This window comes from Amblyomma mixtum, chromosome 8 (assembly GCF_055824585.1).
Source record: "Amblyomma mixtum isolate Tamu chromosome 8, ASM5582458v1, whole genome shotgun sequence".
Taxonomy (NCBI): Eukaryota; Metazoa; Arthropoda; class Arachnida; order Ixodida; family Ixodidae; genus Amblyomma; species Amblyomma mixtum.
The window spans coordinates 7,797,642-7,819,504 of record NC_143019.1 but is presented as its reverse complement, the minus strand read 5'-3'; the positions used below and the strand labels follow the sequence as shown (position 1 = coordinate 7,819,504).

The 21,863-nt window shown below is 47.8% G+C and overlaps 1 protein-coding gene across 1 annotated transcript in view; it reads left to right on the top strand.

Moving 5' to 3' along the window:
* Window positions 1-6,796: 6,796 nt before the first annotated feature.
* The window catches only part of LOC149331246 (uncharacterized), a 33,767-nt gene continuing 18,700 nt past the window's right edge, over window positions 6,797-21,863 (top strand). Inside the window, exons 1-4 of the mRNA XM_089555437.1 lie at window positions 6,797-6,905; window positions 7,396-7,751; window positions 18,163-18,457; window positions 21,363-21,668. Of these exons, the coding sequence (XP_089411563.1) occupies window positions 6,873-6,905; window positions 7,396-7,751; window positions 18,163-18,457; window positions 21,363-21,668 (990 nt within the window). The 5' untranslated portion in view covers window positions 6,797-6,872. The remainder of the gene's footprint in view (window positions 6,906-7,395; window positions 7,752-18,162; window positions 18,458-21,362; window positions 21,669-21,863) is intronic.

Below are 21,863 nucleotides of genomic sequence, written 5' to 3'. Positions count from 1 at the left end.
GGACGAGGGTGTCCACTTGGAGGTGGTGAACTGGGTGCAACGCACCAACTTGGACGCTGTGTTACGGCGCACGGCAGGCATGCCACTGTGTGTATTTAAGTGTGCATTTTCTTAATGTTGTGTTGGTGCCCGTGTGCATTTTTTTGTTTTTGGTTTTGTTGGTGCAACTGGTCGCAGCGCGACAGCTTGGACTTCGGTGAATGCGCTGGATTTACAGGTGTGAAACGCGCATTTGAATGTGTACGTTTTGTTTATGTTATGTCACCCGAAGGGTGGTTTCGTGTCAGACACCGATCCCTTTTGTTTGTCATTCTAAAAGTGCCATTTGAGCCCTTTGTAGAATCTTGGGAAGAGCGTGTAAGGGATCGTTAGTGTACGCGGGGCCATCGGAACGCGGCTGGGAGCGCTCAAAGCGAAGCGTCTCCTTTCTTGGAACGCGGCCGCTCGCGAACGCGCCGGCAAGTATACGGGTGTCCCCCCACCCGCTGTACCGATTCGCACACGTGCTGGCACGAATGTGTATTTGTGTTTGTTTTTATGTTTATGTAGTGGTAGAGAGGGTGGTTTACCTTGTTGAAGCCGGAGGGCTGGCCATGCCCTTGAAGAACCAATCATGTTAAGAGCACAACATGATTGGAAGCCTCGAAATGTGGGCCGGGCCTTTAGGTCTTTAAAACCAGGCCCCGGAGCTGGAAGCGGGGGTTCTGCGCTAAGCTGAGATGCTACGCATCTTCGGCAACGCCGAGTAGGGGCCTCCCCTAGTATTAGCCAGATCCACCTTTTTGTTGTTTGGTTTGTCCTTTTTGCTGCTTAATGTGTCTCCAGTGCCTTAACTTGTATCTGTTGTAAATACTGTACATAAAATTTGAAGTGTTCGCCTTACCCCTGCGTCTCAACTGAACACAAGACCGTCTCTGACGGGGCACCGCTGGTGCGAAGAGCTTCAGTCTTCCAGTTGGAACAAACCGTCTCTGGCGGGGCACCGCTGGTGCAATAAGGAAGACGAAAGAACCTGTGTGGAAATTTACTCGCACATCGTCAAAGAAATCGTCAAAAATTGCAACCAATGCCAAAGGAAAGAGCGTGCACAACAAAACAAAACGAAGAGCCTACAGAAAACTTTCTAGAAAAGTGTACTCCTCGTTGCTAAGCGTAATGGATGGCTTGCTGACGCATCTTCTCCCTTCTTTCCTGATGTAAAAGGCTTCGACCACCTCTCTCTCAAATCTGTCCTTCCCACTCCTCAAAAAAATAGTTTTCTCGAACTCCGGACGGCAACCCCTGCAGGCTTTGCAATGATCCACTAGAAAGCTTCCTTCGTTATTCCGCAGATTCCGGCAGTGCTCGCTGGCTCGCTCATTAAAACATCGACCAGTTTGGCCAATGTAGCTGAGCCCGCAACTTAAGGGAATCTGGTAAACAACCCGCGTCCTGCACCGTGTGAACTTGTTTTGATGTTTCACAGTACAAGCCGGTTGTTTTTTCCCGTTAGTCATTGCGCAAAGCTTAGAAAGTTTGCAGGGGGCTGAGAATGCGACCTGAACATTATGTCTGCCTGCTACTTTTTTAAGGTTGCGTGAAACCTTGTGGATATACGGTATTACTGCCACACGGTTGCGTGAAACCGGATCTTTGCTTTTAGGAGCTTGCTTCAGCTTCTGCAGTAAGGCTTCACACACGGAAGTAACCATACAAGAGGGGTATCCTGCTACTTTTAACCGCTGAACTTGAGCACTGAAACTGGACGAGACCATATGTGGGCATGATTTGTTCAAAGACGCTTGCAAGGAGTTCGAAACAATTGCCCGCTTCACAAGCTTCGAATGAGCACTGTCAAAGGGGAGCAAACCTTTCTTTGAACGCGGATTATACATCCAACACAAGTCATCTTTGCAAAACCGTATTCTAAGGTCCAAGAACTGGAGTTCGCCATTTGTCGGGACCTCCTTAGTAAAACTGAGGCCTTGGCTGTGTTCTGAAAACACGGACATAGTCCTTGCGACCGCAGCGTCTAGCTCATGCTCAGAAGTGTCTTTAAGGATAACTAAGAAATCGTCAACATACCTATGTACAGAGACTACGTGCGGACCAACAAGGTGGCATCTGAATATCAGCTCCTACAATGGAGAGAAAAATATCACAAAGGGCGGGAGCTACAGACGAGCCAATGCATATTCCCTTCTTCTGAACAAAGAATTTTCCATCAAACAAAACAGCAGCACGTAGTCTCTGTACATAGGTATGTTGACGATTTCTTAGTTATCCTTAAAGACACTTCTGAGCATGAGCTAGACGCTGCGGTCGCAAGGACTATGTCCGTGTTTTCAGAACACAGCCAAGGCCTCAGTTTTACTAAGGAGGTCCCGACAAATGGCGAACTCCAGTTCTTGGACCTTAGAATACGGTTTTGCAAAGATGGCTTGTGTTGGATGTATAATCCACGTTCAAAGAAAGGTTTGCTCCCCTTTGACAGTGCTCATTCGAAGCTTGTGAAGCGGGCAATTGTTTCGAACTCCTTGCAAGCGTCTTTGAACAAATCATGCCCCCATATGGTCTCGTCCAGTTTCAGTGCTCAAGTTCAGCGGTTAAAAGTAGCAGGATACCCCTCTTGTATGGTTACTTCCGTGTGTGAAGCCATACTGCAGAAGCTGAAGCAAGGTCCTAAAAGCAAAGATCCGGTTTCACGCAACCGTGTGGCAGTAATACCGTATATCCACAAGGTTTCACACAACCTTAAAAAAGTAGCAGGCAGACATAATGTTCAGGTCGCATTCTCAGCCCCCTGCAAACTTTTTAAGCTTTGCGCAATGACTAACGGGAAAAAACAACCGGCTTGTACTGTGAAACATCAAAACAAGTTCACACGGTGCAGGACGCGGGTTGTTTACCAGATTCCCTTAAGTTGCGGGCTCAGCTACATTGGCCAAACTGGTCGATGTTTTAATGAGCGAGCCAGCGAGCACTGCCGGAATCTGCGGAATAACGAAGGAAGCTTTCTAGTGGATCATTGCAAAGCCTGCAGGGGTTGCCGTCCGGAGATCGAGAAAACTATTTTTTTGAGGAGTGGGAAGGACAGATTTGAGAGAGAGGTGGTCGAAGCCTTTTACATCAGGAAAGAAGGGAGCAGATGCGTCAGCAAGCCATCCATTACGCTTAGCAACGAGGAGTACACTTTTCTAGAAAGTTTTCTGTAGGCGCTTCGTTTTGTTTTGTTGTGCACGCTCTTTCCTTTGGCATTGGTTGCAATTTTTGACGATTTCTTTAACGATGTGCGGTTTTTGCGCCGGTTTTTGTACTCGTTTTTTACACCTTTGACGCTGACCTTGGTCTGAGCTCCGCATTCATCCTTTTTCATGTTTCTTGTTGGTCATCGGTTATCATTCATATGGCTGCTGGTTGTTCGTTTCCAATTTTTTTCTCGTTTTTATACCTTTGACGCCGACTTTGGTCTCAGCTTCGCGTCCATCTTTTTTCTGGTTGGTCATCGGTTATCTTTCATGTGGCTGCTGGTTTTTGGTTTCCAATTTTTAAGGTTTGCACTCTTCATCCATTTCAACCTTTTTTTTACCTTTGACACTGTTTTGGTCTTAACGCTTCATTCTTCACCTTTTTTCCACGTTTCTTGTTGGTCATCTGGTATCACTCATGAGTGTGTATCGTTTTTGGTGTTGAAGAGTTGCTTGGTCATGACCGTTTTACTGTTGTTTGCTATACTTTTGTTGGTTTTTTTTTGGGGGGGAGGGGTTTTTTTTTTTGGCCATGATAGTATGTTACGTGGTTGCTATTGCGCTTCATGTGCTAGATATCTTACAGTTATCTTTTCTACTGCCTGTGCGTGATTACACGGATGTTAGGGCGTGTTGGCCTACATAAAGGCGGGTTTGGTGCGAAATAAAATTCAGTTGTAAGTTGGCGCTGGTCCTGTCGTGTTTGTCTCTTTTGTCCACGTCTTTTGCGCCATTTTCCTGTTGAATCATGAACCAACTAGCCCAAACTAGAGTTCTTCTTAAGGTAGATGATGTTGAACTTTGTTCTAAAGAAAATAATTTTAAAAATCATAACGCAAAAAAAGGAGTCTTCCTGGCGCACCGATGAAATTATGCAGATAATCGCACACTGTTTTACGACATATCTCCTGGCGGTTGCCATCAAGGAAAGAAGAACTGGTATAGAAAGAGGAAGCTCTAATTGTTGTTGTTTTCCTCAAGATAATGGCGTGTACTCACTGAGAGGGATTGGCCAAGGCACAGGCGGTGACTGACAGATGCTCAAAGCGTTAAAAAATTAAATAAAATTAAATAAATAATTTAAGGGTATTCTTAAAAACAGGAATAATAATAATAATGAGTAAATAAATGAAAGGAATTCAGATTTGTTGATTTAAATAAACAAATCAAACACTGTGAGATCGGTGACTGAAAGAGTAACGGGGCTAAACGTGCCATGTTAAGGAAGCTTTGGTTACAGGCAACTTTTGAAGATGAGAAAGAGTTTAGGACGGCACTATTTCGTGTCTGAAAGGAAAGTTTGAATGGCAAAGATTACATTGCTGTTACTGTGCCCAAGGAAGGCAGCACCAAAAGGCAAAACAACCCGAGCAGACAGACTTAGACCGCGCTGTCGTAACGGGTGCTCTAGCAGGCGCCTCCGTAAAGAGGAGAAGCGGCGGCAGGTTGTTGTTGTTGTTGTTGTTCACCTCGTAGAATCACGCATACACGCACAGTGGGATCGGCCAAGAAGAGGGGTGCATAAAGAGTTTTTGTGATGAATTTTTTTCTTCTTGATTAAATAAATAAATAAATTAATAAAAATAAAAGAATGCTGAGGAAGAGAAATGTCAACAGAAAGGAAAAGGACCAAAAAGAAACGGGAAATGCATAACGCACGCAGGAAATGGACTCTGTGAGATTTGTAGCAGAGGGATTTTTTAAATAAAGTAATAATTGTAATAGAAGGAAGAATGATAATGATAATTAAAAAAATGTTAGCAAGGTAACCGATTAGATTCCAGTAAAAAATTTTGAATGGCGGTAAAAACAGACCTGTGGCTGTGTCCAAGAATGGTGGCACCAAATGACAATATGATCGGGCTGCTCAAACTAAGGCCAAGCTGTTGCAGCGGTTGCTCTAAAAACCATCGGCTCATCATGGTGAAGCGACGACAAAACAACAAAAAGTGGTCTATTGATTCTTGTTAACCACTGAATGAGCAGACGGGAGAAAGCGCCAAACCAGACCTGTGCAGATAAAAATTTAAGCGTGGGATCCGGCAGCGCAGCCTAGTTAGAGAGACCTCAAGCTGTCGTGAATGACATGACTTTCTGCTCCACGAATATTTCAGATGGAGGAAATCATCAGGTCTTAAAATTGATCCAGATGTCATGCTTAATAAAATACTTCTCCGAAACATCGCTGTTGTGATGTACGCTGTAGCCGGGATGATAGGCAGCAGGTAGTTCAACTACCGAACAAAGTTTTCTTTTTTTTTCTGAAAATGTTATCATCACCACTGTTTCGCTGCTTGTGTGAGAAGAAGGAAGAAGAAGCGACGACTGCCCGAGCCTTGTCGTGTTCTCAACCCGCTCCGGTTCCCTGGCTGATCCTGTTGGTTACAGGCGTCTGAAAAAGTGGACCAGCCGTATTACAAACACCGTAGCGAATAGTTCGAGGAGCGAGCCACCAGCGAAGAACGACCGTGGTTAGGTAAGCGTTTAAATACCACTCTGTTCGCGGCTGCCTGTCGCCTCTCATCGCCCCTCCTGGTTAATGGATTCCCAGTTTCTTAACGCCGTATTTCCGCCGCCACAAAAGGAATGAAAGCGTGGGGGCTTCCACGCTTTCGCGTATTGCGTATCTTGTAAATAGCTTTATCTATGAAACACGAAATGCTGCGGATAAATATCTGGCGAATTTCGATTAGTGCGCAGGCTCGCATTCATGCTCACAGCACGTGCCAGGCTGCCTTTCCAAGGTCCACCCACAGCATTTAGTGGCCGCGTAAGTAAAGGGAAGCAGCACTGCCTCTTCAGCACAATGAGATTCCGAAATAGTGCTGTGGGGTACGCTGCCAAGACGGTACCTTGGTGCGATCGTACGATTCGATCCCCTAGTTTATCTCTCAGAGCCTTGATAATTGCCCGATTTATATCGAGGTATCTAAGCGTGTTGCGCCTTATAGTAGAGAGTGGAGAGGGTGTGTGCGTGCCAATGTGAGACAACATTCGTCTATCCCGAGCGCAGTGTTAAAACACCTACCTACCTTGGTGCGAAGGTGGTGGCCCCATTCGAATACACACGCTCTCCTTATCTAAGTTATACCCATGGTGTGGAAGCCGACCTGCTAGTAAAGATCAAGCTAAATAAAGACTAGAAGACATTCACGCAGTGCTCTGTCGTGTCTTATCGTCCTCCTTTTTCTTACGCTCCAGTTTTCCGAGTGCGTGCGAATACCTGAAACCACCGCAACTCTCGGTCAAATCATTACCCAACTTTCATCACCTTTTACTCTCCTCTACCCACCTGGTCGTACGAAAGCGCCAACCACCCTAACTGCCAACATATGTTCGATCATGCAGGCGCGGCAGCGGTGGTGTAGAGTGCATGGTTGGTCACTGGACGGAGAGCTTTCGGCACTGCAATGCGACTGGGATTGAATAGAGGCCGCTGAAAAACAGTGCAAAAATGACACAAACTTTCAGCAAACGTTAGACCCTTCCCCGAAGCGCCCTCGGTTAACTGCCGTCTGCTATTTTCATGATTCATTCCTCAAGGAACCTCACGGGTGCTCTCCCTTCCAGTGCTTCTCCGGTCTGGCAGGCAATCCACAGCCGGGAAACTGACCCAGTGCTCCGTGAGACCTTTTGAGCGGCCCCATGCCGTCGAAGAAGCAGCCGAAACATGCAGAAGTGAGTGAGCATTTCACGTCTGTCGTGGGGTAATGGTAGCGTCATTACGTACTGGCGGCGTCAAACGACGAGCGAACAAGTCAACTGAAGGTTGGACATAAAAGCGAGATGGTTCGAGCTCAGGGAAATAGGATACTAGAGTGCCTAATCCTCACCTCAGTGGTGCCAAAATCGCTGCGTTAAATGTGCTATTGCAGCCCGGATTCAGCCCGGATTCACTGTACTGCCGGAACAACCAACAAGCACGCTGTGCTTAGGTTGGACGGGAAAACTCATGTACTATATGAAGATGAATAAATTTGATTTAATTTGATTTGATTTGATTTGATTTGATCTGTTTCTAACACTTTTGGCGCATTAAAACTGGAAGACCTGGATGCTTGGATTTTTCGCGATCTTTCACATCTGACATGCGATCAATGAGCTCTCACAACTGCAATTTGAGGCCCTCTCTGTGCTGAAAATGCTTCGACCCGTGTTCCTTGTCCAGGGCCACTACCATCGTGTGGCCGATGACATCCGGAAGAAGGCGGCCGCCTCAGAGAAGAAGGTCAAACCTCGGCCCCGCGTGGCACCCAGCCTGGCCGAGGATGACGCAAAGACAGCCAAGGGTCCACCCTTGGCGCTCAGCCCGGGCTTGCAGCGGCAGGCGTCCTCCTTTTCACCCGCCATGAGCGGCGCGGCGTCGCCGGGACTCTCATCGCCTATGCCGCGGGCCTTGTCACCGGGAGGAGGCAGGTCTCCGGCTACGTCTGCAAGCCCCAAGCCCGGTGCTGCATCGCCGGTCGGGAAGCTGACGCCCATCGCAAGCATGTCTTCACTTGGCAATATGTCGCCTGCAGGGAGGTAATTGCGACGGGCCCGGCTGTTTCTTGCCATCTTAACAGGCGATGGGTCAATCAGTCAGCGGTCGGTCGACCAGTCAGTCGATCCGTTGTCCATCCGTCTGCCCATCAGTCGGTCGATCGATCGGTCGATTGTTCGGTCTGGTCGTAGCTGGTCTAGTCTAACTTATTTGGGTATAGTGTGCTCTAGCCTGGCCTGGTCTGGACCGTTCTCGTCGGGGCTGGTCCTGCTGGCTCGTCAATGTAGAATTCACTCAGGGCTGAGTTTCTCAGGCGACCCGCTCGTACAGGAATAGCTGCAGCGTATGAAGCTCTCCTATAGCGCTACGGAAGCGTTTAATGACCACCTACAGGGTTCATGGGCCCTGACACAGCGGTGCCAACCGGCGCGCAACTAGCCGAAGTGGCAGTTTAGATCGCACTTCGGAACGAGGCCCCTTGTGTATGGCCTTCTGTGCGAGGCTTTTTTCGCCTGCCTTATACTTCTTCATGCGCTTATTTGCCGCAGGGCGTTGCAAAAAGTAATCTTGCTTTCGTTTCAACGTGAGTTTATCGTGTGGTTTCTGTGCTCGCAACGAATTTTCAGATAAACTGAGGAACAGGTCCAAATTTGCTTCCACTGCAGCTTCAGTGCGAAGCACGTTAGGCCTTCAGGGACATCGAGCGACCTATCAGCGGGCTTATAATCGCTTTCGCGCAGCAGGTGAGCACAGTAACCTCGTCTTTTTTCTTCTGCGAACGCCTGGTACAAGATTCTAAGCGTGAAAGGCAAGTCTTTCTGCTCAACATAGAGATAAAGAAGTGTCCGGGTCATGGTTACGCTGGTCGTAGTGTGTTTCGCCAAACGCTTCGAAAGGGCGGTGTTGGTGAAAAATATTTATCGTCCATTAAATTTTTACAGAGATGTGATTGAGGTAGGGCCCTACTGGCCTTTTCCTCTCACAATACTAGGTGGAGCCCCTATTCCGGAGCACCATTGGCCAGCAACGCCTTGCCAACGCCTTACTGTCCGTTTATTTCCGTCCTTTCCTGTGTGTGTGCCTTTTTGCGCCGTTAAAATTTTGTAGCAAGCAACGCCCCCCGCGTCCATTGAACCAAGTCCTTTTGGGTCTTGAGGTCTTGACAGCCGAGCAGGGCCGCCTCCCAGTCCTCTCTGGTGAGGTTGGAATTTAGGGCGGGGGGGGGGGGGGGGGGGATAGATGGGTTTGAGTAGCGACATTTCTTACCCTTCGTTCGAAATATCGATCTGCACAAGCATGTGACTCCTGCCTAAATCCCAATGATTGGAGTACACGCGTGTTTTATTCATGCCTAAATGCCTCTTAGCAGCGTGAATTATCAGGACGAGTTATCGATCGCAGGACAGAAGAGCGGTGGTATTATCCCAGCGTAGAAATTTTTCACATTTCATCAACAGGAGTAGCCGGCGCGATTCTGTGCGAGGGCATTCATTACGGAAGATTTGGGATCAAGTGGAGCCACTTATAAAGAACATGACGGTCATGCGGATTGCGTTCGTTGTATACGAAGTTCGCAGTAACCGGACTCTCGCTATTACAGCCAAAAAAATGCATTAAGAGGAAGGTAGCGCTGATATATTTAAACTGTCCGTTGTGAACGTCTTTCTTCAATGCACGCCCTATCGAGCTGTTTTTTAAGTTCTCCAGAGCAGTAATGTGATCCTGGCCGAGATCCTTGCTGCGCACCAGTCGCTTTAGGGACGCTATAATACCGATAGCGATTGAGGTACCTGGCGGTATGTCGGAATTCTCATCTTCTATCTTTGACTGTGCGCAGAACTCACATCTGCCGCAGATCCGATGGGACAGGCGACGCATGCCACGTGACCGAGTGGGCCCGCAAGGCCAGTCTTCGTGACTGATATTCAGGCTTCTCAAACAGCTTTCATTGGTTCATCGCAAACCGCGTGCAGTAGCTTCGCTTTCAAAGCTTCCCTTTCCCCGAGCCTACCTCACTTCTGCTTCCTTGGGCGCATGCGCAAGCACGCGCCCCTTGAACTTGTATACCCACTTGGGGCGCGCTTGGTCGGCCGTTAAAAGCAATGAGAATATATCCATTTTTATTGCTTTGGGGGTCGACTCTTAGTGTTGGAGGAATCACGGGAGCTGGAAGCCGATCTTTGATCACCTCGCTGCCGGGTGGCGCGCGTTTTTCTACTGCGAGGGCGAGTTCACGCAGCCTACTAGTTCGTTATAACCGAGCGGTGCGGTCATGATTGTTCGTTGTATGTGAGAAGACGTGCCGTAGCCTGTAATACACATTTTGACGGCTATACCTGCGGTCATAATAAGTGGTCTTGTCTGTATGGACGGATTCAAGAGCACTCTGCAAGTTATATAATAGCAGTCTTGCGATGTCCGATAAAATTTTCTGAATAAGTCAGGAGTCATGCATATCTTCTTCCGCAAATGCGAGAACATGAGGTGGACGGGGAAGAGGCTGGACGGTAAACGAAAACAGAAGCTCGAAATGTGCGCCCGTCCCGCCATCTTGCAGGATGTCGAGGTGTTCGACAAAGCGAGGTGCAGCTATTGCATTACCAAGATGGGTAGAATTAGCTACGATTGGCTAAGATAGCTAAAATAAAAAATAATGAATAAATAAAAAGAAAATGGTCAAAAGTGTCAGAAAGAAGAAGATAAGCGAATTAACAATAAGAGCAAATGTGCAGCAGTTCACAGCCTCACACGAGAACATACATTCGGTTTTTGCCGAAGAATACTCACACGACGTAGCAGCGACAATTAAAAACCTTACCAGTGCAGTAACACAACGTGCGATTAGCGCACGCTTCATGATAGCGTACATGTACATACAGATGGGTGAAAAGTACGCTGGCAAGCTCGTCTAGTAATAAAATACGTAAAGAAACGCTAGAGTCTTGCAATATTATTTTTAAAAAATGGAAGTTTGGTTTGGTTTGGTTTGGTTTGGTTTGTGGGGTTTAACGTCCCAAAGGGGACGCACGAGCTCCGTTTTGAGGCTATGACGCGATTGCTTTGATGAGTTAATACCCACATATGTAGAATTGATCATTCTCAACTCAACATTCACGGAGGTCTGGGAGCCCTCATAACTGAATTGGAAACCACACATTGCGCATGTGTGTTCCAAATTAGCATCATCATGTTATGCTCTACTCGGATGTAGAGTCAACTCTGACAAAACTGTCTTGAAAATCATTTACTACTCCATATTTCATTGTCACCTGGCTTATTGTTCCTACTCATGAGACTTTACCTTTAAAGCCTACTTGGATCCCATTATACGCCTACAAAAACGGGCGATACGTATTGTGACATTCTCCAACCGACACCAACCAAGCCGTCCGCTTTATCAAGAACTTAAAATACTTCCGTTCATGCTTGTGTTTCAGGTTAAAGTGTCATGTACAGTGCACAACATTATATCCAACAACTACCCACTCAAAATCCATATTTTTCCTATGCCTACCAGTAACACCAGGAATGCCAGCCATCTCAACTTCAATCTCCCTGTAACACGCAACATTTATGGTCAGCGACTACTGCAGTTTTAAGGTGCAAAAATTTGGAATGACATCCCGCTGGAGGTAAAAATATCCACGAACTTTGAATACTCAGTAAGAAGATTTGTACTTAGCAGTATGTAGTAAGGGGATGTAGTGTTTACAATTTTCTGTTTGTTTCTTTTTTCTTTTTTGTACGATGCCTGAGATGCATTTCCACTATTTGTACTTGTGATGGCAAGTGTGCGTAACTATGGGCCCAAACTAGCTATGGCTATGGGCCCAACAGTTTTTGATGTATGATTTATGTGTTTTGTTGAATAAATGACTGCCTGACTAGTGGCGCTGCTGTAAAGCGGTTAAACGATGCGCCACTGCCCTGCGCAGTCAGGCAGGCTCGTTCAAGCACCACTAGTGGTGCTTGTGCGAGCCAGGCCGCTCTTCCCGAGCAACCTTTCGCGACCAATAATTTAACTTCCACCTGCAGCAGTGCGCAGTTTGCTTACAATCAGGTGGGCGAGTTGTGATGACGCCGTAATTTTACATCACCTAGCTGGCCCACCTGCCTCCTGTGTTGCATCTCTGCGGATTTTTTGTGGATTTTTCGATCACGCTCAACGCAGCCGATGACCCCAGATTTTCGGAGGCACGAGCTCCTTAATGATATCGCGCTAAAGGTTATCAATCAATCAATCAATCAATCAATCAATCAATCAATCAATCAACCAATCAATCAATCAATCAATCAATCAATCAATCAACCAATCAATCAATCAACCAATCAATCAATCAATCAATCAATCAATTCATTTATTTTCAACTCGAGGTTGAAGGCCCCCAGGCGTAAAAGCTGTTCTACGACAGCCCATACAAGGCAGCAGTGGTTACAAACTAAATTGCAGTGTAAGTACACATCTTCAAACAATCATTCGAACAACTATAAAGTGATAAACAACAATCGATGCTGCGAAGGATAGCACGATAATTCATTATTCACAACAGCGCACGAAACACGGACAAAAGGGGGGAGAATCGACAACACAAGCGCTGACTTCAACTGAAATTTATTACGGAGAAGGAAGAGTATATATACATCTTCGAAAAAAACAACATAAACGGAACCGACTGACACAAGTGCTTTCGGAATTATGCATGTGATAGGCTTCCCTTATTTATCTAGCCAATTGGTCTTTATGTCTGAACAGAATGGTCGTGGCAGAAAAAGCAGGGGTGCAACCGCAAGAACGACGGTGCAGTGCGAGGTCAATAGATGACTTTGTCGAGTTGTTGTCGCAGGAATTGGAGTGTTCCTGAAGCCTTTTATTGACGCATCGTCCTGTCTGGCCAATATAAACGCCACCGCAAGAAAGCGGAAACCTATAAACAACTCCAACACTGCATGAAACCAATTTCGGTCGATGCTTGACCTGACATCCACCCGTTTTTCCACGTAGGCCAATGTCAGATCTCCTTTTTTGTTGCGCACAGATGCCACTCAACTTATTTGGTGCGGAAAAAACAAGCTTCACGTCGTATTTGCCCCCTATCTTCTTTAACCCATAGGACAACCTATGGACATACGGGACGACAGCAACCTTTTTTGGGTCACTGGGAATCTGTTGCTTTCTTGCGCCACTTTCAGTTGAAATAAATTTCAGTTGAAGCCAGCGCTTGTGTTGTCGATTCTCCCCCCTTTTGTCCGTTTTTCGTGCGCTGTTGTGAATAATGAACAAGTACGAACTCGCCCAACTTTCTTCATCATCATCATCATCCTGACTACACCCACTGCAGGGCAAAGGCCTCTCCCATGTCTCGCCAATTAACCCGGTCCTTTGTCAGTTGCCGCCACTGTATCCCCGCAGACTTCTTAATCTCATTCGCCCACCAAAGTTTCTGCCGTCCCCTGCTACGTTTGCTTTCTCTTGGAATCCACTCCGTTACCCTTAAGGACCAGCGGTTATCTTGCATTCGCATTACATGCCCTGCCCAAGCCCATTTCTTCCTCTTGATTTCAACTAAGATGTCATTAACCCGCGTTTGTTCCCTCACCCACTCCGCCCTCTTCCGATCTCTTAACGTTACACCTATCATTTTCCTTTCCATAGCTCGCTGCGTTGAACTTAACTTAAGCTTTACCCTCTTTGTTAGCCTCCACGTTTCTGCCCCATAGGTGAGTACCGGTAGGATACAGCTGTTGTATAGTTTTCTCTTCAGGGATATTGGTAAGCTACCATTCATGATCTGAGAGAACCTGCCATATGCGCTCCACCCCATTCTTATTCTTCTAGTTATTTCCCTCTCATGATCCGGATCTGCGGTCACTACCTGCCCTAAGTAGACATATTCTCTTACTACTTCCAGCACCTGGCTACCAATTGCGAACTGCTGTTCCCTTGCTAGGCTGTTGAGCATTACTTTGGTTTTCTGCATGTTAATTATTAGCCCCACCGTTCTGCTCTGCCTGTCTAGCTGATTGATCATGCTTTGCAGTTCTTGTCCTGAATGGCTTACCAAGTCAATGTCATCAGCGAATCGCAAATTACTCAGGTATTCTCCATTAACGGTAAGGAGCAGGAAGGCAGTATAAACTATAAAAACGGGAGCAGGAGCATGTATTCAAGAAAGGTCAGACGCCAGATCGCGTTAGTGGAAGCGCTACACTCTAAACGCGAATGTGCCTAAACGGGAGCAAAAAGAGTAAGGTGTCCTATAGCGCACTCTCTTTCGTAAAAGGGAGTGTACAATAGAGGGCAGCTTACTACCTTTCTAACTCGTTTCTGTTTAGAGTGCAGTGGCAGTGCAGTGTGGTGTGCAGGATTGTATTCATGTCACTTCGCGACAATATTAGTTTTAGGCTGCCCATATCACCTTTTGCATACGCATTAGGACCGAGGTTGCCGTTGCGCCATTAACCATTAACATTCCTCACTAATGCCTTCTTAAAGGGAGGCTTGAAGCTTTGGAGCTCTACACTTAAACAAAGACACTACTACTAGGACGAACGTGGTCGGCCCAGTACGTCATTACCACGAAATTTTTCAATCTCCTCCTAGTCTCAAATATGACATCCAGAAAGGTCTAAGGCATTTCAATGAGTGGGACAAAATGGGAGCGCTGTCCGCAATACATCATCCATGGTAATGTGATCGAAGATGTACACCTTTCGTCGAAAGTTAAAGTGATAGGAATTTCTTTTTGGTCATTGCTCTCCGGCTTGTTGCATAACGAGCGTTCCAAATCTCTTTAAAAGGAGAGGAACTAAAGCGCAGCCCTTCGATGCTTATGCTATTGACTGTGGGCTCCAATGTGCTCCAGCTAAATCAGAGCTTCTGCATGTCAGAGCGAACCCAAAGGATAGGACAGCAATTCACATCTCTCTGTCAGGAGGTCCTATTAGAGAGGTGGAGGAGCTCCGTATTCTGGGCCTTTTCATTCACCACAGACTCAGACCGGACTCGACCGGACTCCACCATTGTGAAACTCAGGAGATTGGTTTGGTTTATTGGGGTTTAACGTCCCAAAGCGGCTGAGGCTATGAGAGACGCCGCAGTGAAGGGCTCCGGAAATGTCGACCACCTGGGGTTCTTTAACGTGCACTGACATCGCACAACTCAAGAGAGAGAGAGAGAGAAAACTTTTATTTGAATTGAGGAAGGTTGCTCGAGCAACTTGGGTGCCACCCCTAGTCCAAGGCGCCACTGGCTTTAGCTGACTGACGGACTTGCTGAACCAACTTAAGTTGCTGATCCAGGGTCTCGCTGGTCAGGGCCACCTCCCACTGCTCATATGTCGGGTTGGATACAGTTAAGTGTTTTGGTTTCGTTGTGCATTCCCACGATATGTGGTAGAGCGTAGGGCAAGCTCCAAACCAAGGGCATGTATTCTGATATTGAGTGGGCTAATCTTGTGTAGGATGAACAAGTTAGGGAAAGTGTTGGTCTGAATTTTCCTCCAGTCTATGGCTGCGGAGGAGTCTAGTTTTATGTGAGGGGGTGGGTATTTTCTGCGCTCCAGCCGAATATGTTCTAATCTGCCACCATAGGTGCTAGGCATGGGCGTGGGGTAGGGATGAGGATCCGCCCGGTGGGTTAAATCTCGGGCTAGATCGTTGGCTACCTCATTTCCAGCTAGTCCTTCGTGACCAGGTGTCCATGTTAGTCTGTGTGTTTGGCTGAGATTGCCAAGTAGCTGTGTTGCTCTTGAGAGAAGCCTGCCATTAAGAAAGTCTCGGCAGGCTTGTTGGGAGTCTGTTATAACGTAGGAGGACTCTCCTCTTTGGTCTTTATGTTTGATGGCGATATCTAATGCCAGAGCCTCTGCAGAGGAGGGGTTTTCTGCATAGATAGAAGCTTGGAGAGCCGGTTTTAGTTGGTGATAAATCGCAGCGACTGAGAACTTTCCCGGCGTGGGGTAGGCCCCAATGTCTACGTAAACGGCTTTACGGTCGCTTTCTAGGTGCTTCTGAAGTGCCTTTGCTCTCGCTTGTCGTCTGCCTTGCTGATGAGCATGATGCATGTGACGTGGGATTGGGCTAACGGTGATCTTTTCTCGGGTTTGGAGTGGAAGAGAGGTTTTACTGCCTCTTGTCTCCAACCCCGGCCATATCCCTAATTTAGTCAGGATCGTCCTTCCCGCATTGGGTGTTAGAAGGCGTTCTTTTTGGCTTTCCAAGAGGGCTTCTTGGAGCTCGGTAAAAGTGTTGTGCAGACCAAGCTATAGGAGTCGTTCTGTAGAAGTGGCTGTTGGAAGATTGAGGGCAGTTTTGTAAGCCCCTCTTATGATTGTATCGATAGCTCTGGTTTCCACAGTGCCCAGTTTTTGGTAAGGGAGGCCGTATGTTATCCTGCTCAGAACTAGGGCCTGGACGAGTCTAAGGGTGTCCTCTTCTCTCATACCCTTGCGGTGCCAGGTAATGCGGCGGATCATTCTTGAGATTTGATTAACTGTTGTTTTGATGGTTCTGATCATATGGTCAGATCTGAGGTTACTTTGAAGCCAGAGCCCCAGTATCCGGATCTTGTCCACTTCATTAATCTTGCGTCCTCGCAGGAAAAGCTCAACTTCTCCTGGGGATGTGTAAGGGAGTTTGTGGAGTCTAATGACCTCAGACTTCTCAAGTCAACTCAAGAGAGTAGGCGAACATGTAGGGCACATGATCAGCCGCGTTTCCAACAAGCGGGGCGGTCTTCGGGGCAGGGACGCGCTTCGGCTCGTCTATGCCTTCGTGACTAGCCGGATCCTCTACGCCGTGCCATATCTCCGCACTACTAAGCAAGACGAGGCGCGAATAGACGCCATCATCCGCAAGGCAACTAAGCGAGCCCTGGATCTCCCGGTGGCTACCTCTAATTCCAAACTCAAGCCAGGAGCTGCGGGAGGCCCACCTCGTGAAACAATACACGCGGCTCATGCAGACTGCCCCTGGGCGCCGCCTGCTAAACCGCTTACACATCCAACACGACTGCACTCCAGAGGAGGCGGAGCGTATCCCAGTACTGTGGCGCCATATGCTCTGGGTCTCCCCGCTTCCCCGTAACATGGGCACCGACATGCACGAAAACAGACGACAAGCTCGGGCTCGGGCTCTTGAGAAACAACACGGCTGCCGACCCGGTGTATATTATGTAGACGTAGCAGGGCCATCGCCACGGGATTTTACATGGCCGCTGTCGTTCACCAGGAAATGCACGTTGATGGACTCTCTTTTCGAGCCCCGAATCCAATGCGAGCCGAGGAAGTAGCGATAGCGCTTGCTGCCGCCCACGAGAATCATCATCACGGACTCCTGAAAAGCATGTGATCATTACTTGACAGGGGAGATCTCCCCCTTAGCTGCTTGCATTCTAAGACGGACTGTCACTGATCCAACACCGAAAAGAATCATTTGGGCTCCTGGCCACCAGGGCTTACGAGGTAATGAGGCCGCTGACGCGGCTGCCCGAGCGCTTACTCACCGGGCTCCTCATCCCAGCTCTTCTGGCTTGGAGACTAACCAGCCGCTGCTGCGATTCAGGGAAATAATAACGCATTATAGCGACAACCACCGCATTTTCCCGGCCCTGCAAATGGGGCTGAGTAAGACGGAGGAGCGAACTTTAAGGCGCCTGCAGACAGGTACTCTACTCTGTCCTGCAATAATAAAACATTACGATCCTAACACGGATGGGCGATTCCCGCACTGTGGGGAGACCTGTGATATCTTCCACAAGGTGTGGGCATGTACTCAAAATCCCCACCTCCCTCTTTCCCTTACCCCTTCCAGAGATGCATGGGAGACTGCCCTCCTCAACTGCTCCTCGCTTGAGTCCCAAAGGGCTCTGGTGAAACGGGCGAGAGACGGGGCCTCGTCATGCGGTGTCCCGGACTAGGGACGCCGACCATGTAGCGGGGCCACTCTGTGGCTCCCAAACTCTATTTCATCAATTAAAAGTTTTCACCTCCCCCCCCCCCTGGTGCTATTCAAGAGCTCCACTAGACGGCTTAGAAGCAAAGCCGTTTACATGATGCAAAGGAGGAGGCTGTGTGACAAAGCTATTAGTGTCACCTTTTGCGAGAAAATGAGAACGTTTTGGGTGTCTTAACCACGACAAATTGTCAGGAGGCCGTTGATAGGTTTATAGACACTGCCATTAAGAAGTTGGAGATGGCAAGTGTATACAAATTGTCGATTATAAGAAGAATAAAGACTTTCTATGTACTTGAGTCTTCGAAATACTGCTGGACAATTGTCGGAAGGGTGTTGATAGATTGTTACTAAGAAGAATAAAAGAAATTAAGACTGTCAATTCGTTTCACAGGTTCTTTCTCTTTCTTTCTTTCTTTACAATTGTCCATAGACTTTCTAAGGAATGTTGCTGATGTTTTTAAGTGAACAATCCCAAAGTGTATCTATACATGCGCGCAGGTCCACCACGGCCACGCCGTCTCGGACTCCCAAAGGCAGAGCCAAGACGTCGAAAGGAGCCACTCTCGCCGCGTTCCTTGGCTCTGTCGCCCTCCTTGCAGTCGCTGTCACCGCAGGCATCGCCACCGTCATATTCCTCCGGCGGAAACCAGTGGTCGTGTGCAAGACACCGGGATGCCGCCGCTACAGCGAAGCCCTCCTCGCCAGCATGAACTTGTCCGTGGACCCGTGCCAGGACTTCGGCCGATACGTGTGCGGGCGTTACTCGCATCCGAGTGGCCTGTCTGTAGCCGAGGTGATGCGAGATTAAGAATTATTTGTTTTCCTTTGATTTCCAAACGAAGAACACTGAGAATACTAATGTAGTAATAGAGTGCTGCTCCATGTTAGCGCATCTTAAGATAAGAACCAAGGCGAAGCTCTCAGTACTTTTCCGCGAGAACTATTTCGTCATCGCTATTTTCACTTCTCCCAAACGTACACCCCTAAAGGAAGCCGAGCGCCAGGCCGGGGGACGCTTGTACCCTTTTGACCGGTGGGTGCCCGGCGGTGGGTTGGTTTCGAACCACCCACCTCCCGCAGCCGAGACGGGCCTATACACTGCCAAGGTCCACGCACTTCGAAAACAGCAGTCATGTTTGTTTGTTTTTGGAATGTATGCCTTAACTACTTCATTTGACCGTCTCCCTCTTCGATGTCAACCAAATCAACTCCTCTTTGTATTATTGCACTGGATAATAGTGCTTCCTTCTATTATTAAAAATTGTTTCACCGTTCACCTTTGCCTCGTGAGCTAGTTCGTCATTCATTCACGAGCGATGCGAAGCATTTCTTTTTTATAACCATCCGTGGTTGCATTATATTCAGTCAGAAAGAAAGAAAAGGCGAATAACTGCCCCACATGTCGAACATTTTCGAAAAAAAATTTGAAAATTGTAAAATTATAAGATACTGTTATGAAAATATTAAATGTAATGGTTCGTTCTTCTGATATATAGCAAAATCTTTCTTTCTAAGTGTTTCCATCGATCGTATCGAGCAGTTAAGACTGCCAGAGAAAAGCAATGGGGAACGCTATTTATGATAACAAAAACGTCAATAGAAAAAAAAATGCAAGGCTGCCGTCGGGAGATCTGGGAATACGTTCACTGCTATAGTGAAATCTTGCATTAAACAAAAAAGAAACGCGTTCAATAATGTTTTTGTCCAGAACTGTCGGGTATGATCCGGGCGGACAATGCAACCACTTCGTGCGAGAAAGGATAATGGAAGGGAAAAGGAGGAGAGAATAAAGTGCCCGCACAAAAAGTTTTGGTAACGGCGTGCTTAAGTGGATCAACTGCTGCGTTTCTGTACTGAGAACATAGATTCCCCATCTGAGAAAGTTCCCCATTTCTTATCGGCTCCATCCTCAAACCACTTTCTTGTCGTTGCATAGATCACCCGCAAAAGCGTCAAAACTTATTTATCGCCGAATTTAACAGAACATTTCACTGTGCCTTTGTATTGCCTCTCGATTGAAGTCCTTTCTTCACGTAAAAGCATATCACGCTAAATGAGCAATTACTCGTGTAAACTATACTTCAGTCAGCCCATGTCTTGCGCATGCGCTATACTTCTGAACCTTTTCAGTCGTAAAATAAAAATTACCACTAACGATGTACATCATGCGGCGGGTCTGGACCAGTCGCAGATGAAAGTCAAATTAAAGAGTGACACTAGGAGAATGACACTATCTTCTGACTGCAGAGGAGCCTTCCTTCCACTCAACCCGATCTTGAGGTTTAGGCGTTTCATCTCACCGTATCGCTGCACAGTGCGGGCGGAACTGTTGGGAACAGGAATAAATTTTTGTTCCAAAACTTATGGCGATTTACACTCGTCGATCTGGAGCCGGGTAGTCAGTGCGCGGCAGAGCGACTAAATCTACGCAGGGTGATTCAATCTTGACCAACCAGAGAAACACAAACATGCTACCGTAGGGAGTCTGACGGAAGCCCTGATGCCAAATCGGTTCAGGACGCTAGGCCTAGAATATGTCCACACTTCTTATTTTGACGATGGCCAGCGGTGGCTGCATAGTACCATCGTATCTTGCACTTAGCTTGTGAGGAGCGCCGCGTTTCCCCACACCTAGTGATGAATGACAATACCGGGAACCGGAGCATGCCCTGCGCATATCATAGCTTCTTCTGATTGGTTGCGCGCTGCGGCGTCAATGTAGGAGGTGGTTCTGCACACGTTTTCGAAGCCAATCAGGAGAAATTTTGTAACACCTCGAACGGCAACGGGATACAGGAGAGAAGCAAACAGGATGAGCTCTGAGCTTGTCCTGTTCGCTTCTCTCCTGCATTCATTTCGCCAATTTCGATGCCGCAGTGCCTCAGTGGTTACGGCGCTCGGCTGCTGACCCGAAAGACGCGGGTTCGATCCCGGCCACGGCAGTGGAATTTTGATAGAGGCGAAATTCTAGAGGTCCGTGTACTGTGCGGTGTCAGTGCACGTTAAAGAACCCCAGGTGGTCGAAATTTCGGGAGCCGTTCACTACGGCGTCTCTCACAGCCTGAGTCGCTTTGGGGCATTAAACCGCATGAACCAAACCAAAACATTCGCCAATTTCACTTGCACTGGTTTCTTAGGCCCTTCGGCCACTTTCCGATTTAATCAGAGTGAGAAGCGTACCTCTATCTGACGAAGCCGTCAAAAATGTAAAGAAACGACCGGGTCTATGTCTTAAACAGCGCTATGTCTTAAACAGCTATGTCTTAAACCAGCTGTCTTAAACAGCGCTAAAAACAAGTAAACGTTGCCTGTCCACTTCAGAAGTGATGGCACCGCACCGTCATAGTTCCGGCTGAATCCCCCTATTCTTGGCGGATCAAAAGACTGTTCTCAGCAGCAGAGCGAGTTGCTTCAATTGCCAAAAACAACTCTGGAACATCATCCAGAACGACAAGTGTAATTTTCCATTAGACAAGTTCCTATGTAGCCAGTGCTTCGCCACGTCCTAAAGGACGCTGTGCGTGCGACAAAGTAACCTCGAAGCTAGCTGTGGTTTCACTATATTAGCCATGAAGGCCGCGGAGGATAACAAAGTAAACCGCAAGCCCACTGTGCTTACCGTAAAGCAAAGCGGAAGGCTGGTATCCATGCGGCAAAATAAGCCGAGGAGGCGCTCATGGTCTGACGGGCGCGCACAGGCGGCCATGGAGAGTTACCGCGACGAGGTGGTCGCTCCAGCGCGCAACGCCTCTCTGGTGTCTGACGGGCAGAACGCCCTACAGAAGGGCTGGCGATTCTACAAGTCTTGCGAAGACGTGGTCGAAGGAGGCGTGGACAATATAGCCGCCGTGGTTGCTGGCTTAATTGAAGTTGGCATCGGGTGGCCCGTACCCACCGCTGGCAAGGTGAACCTTTTCTGGACCATGGCGATCCTGACGACTAAGATGGCCTGGCCTAGCATAGTGGACTTCGTCATGGAAGAGACGTCCGGGGGTGTCGTGCAGGTGGGTGATCACTGGGGGAGAATCGAAGCGTTTAAAAGGGGACCTGTGCTGGTGTCAGTGCCACTGTCAGTGCCACTCAGTCCCTCCTTTATCCATTCCCTTGCGGTGCGGCTCCGTTGTCCACCGAGATATGTAAGACAGATACCGCGCCATTTCTTTTCCTGAAATACCAATTTACCAATTTATTGGTTCTTT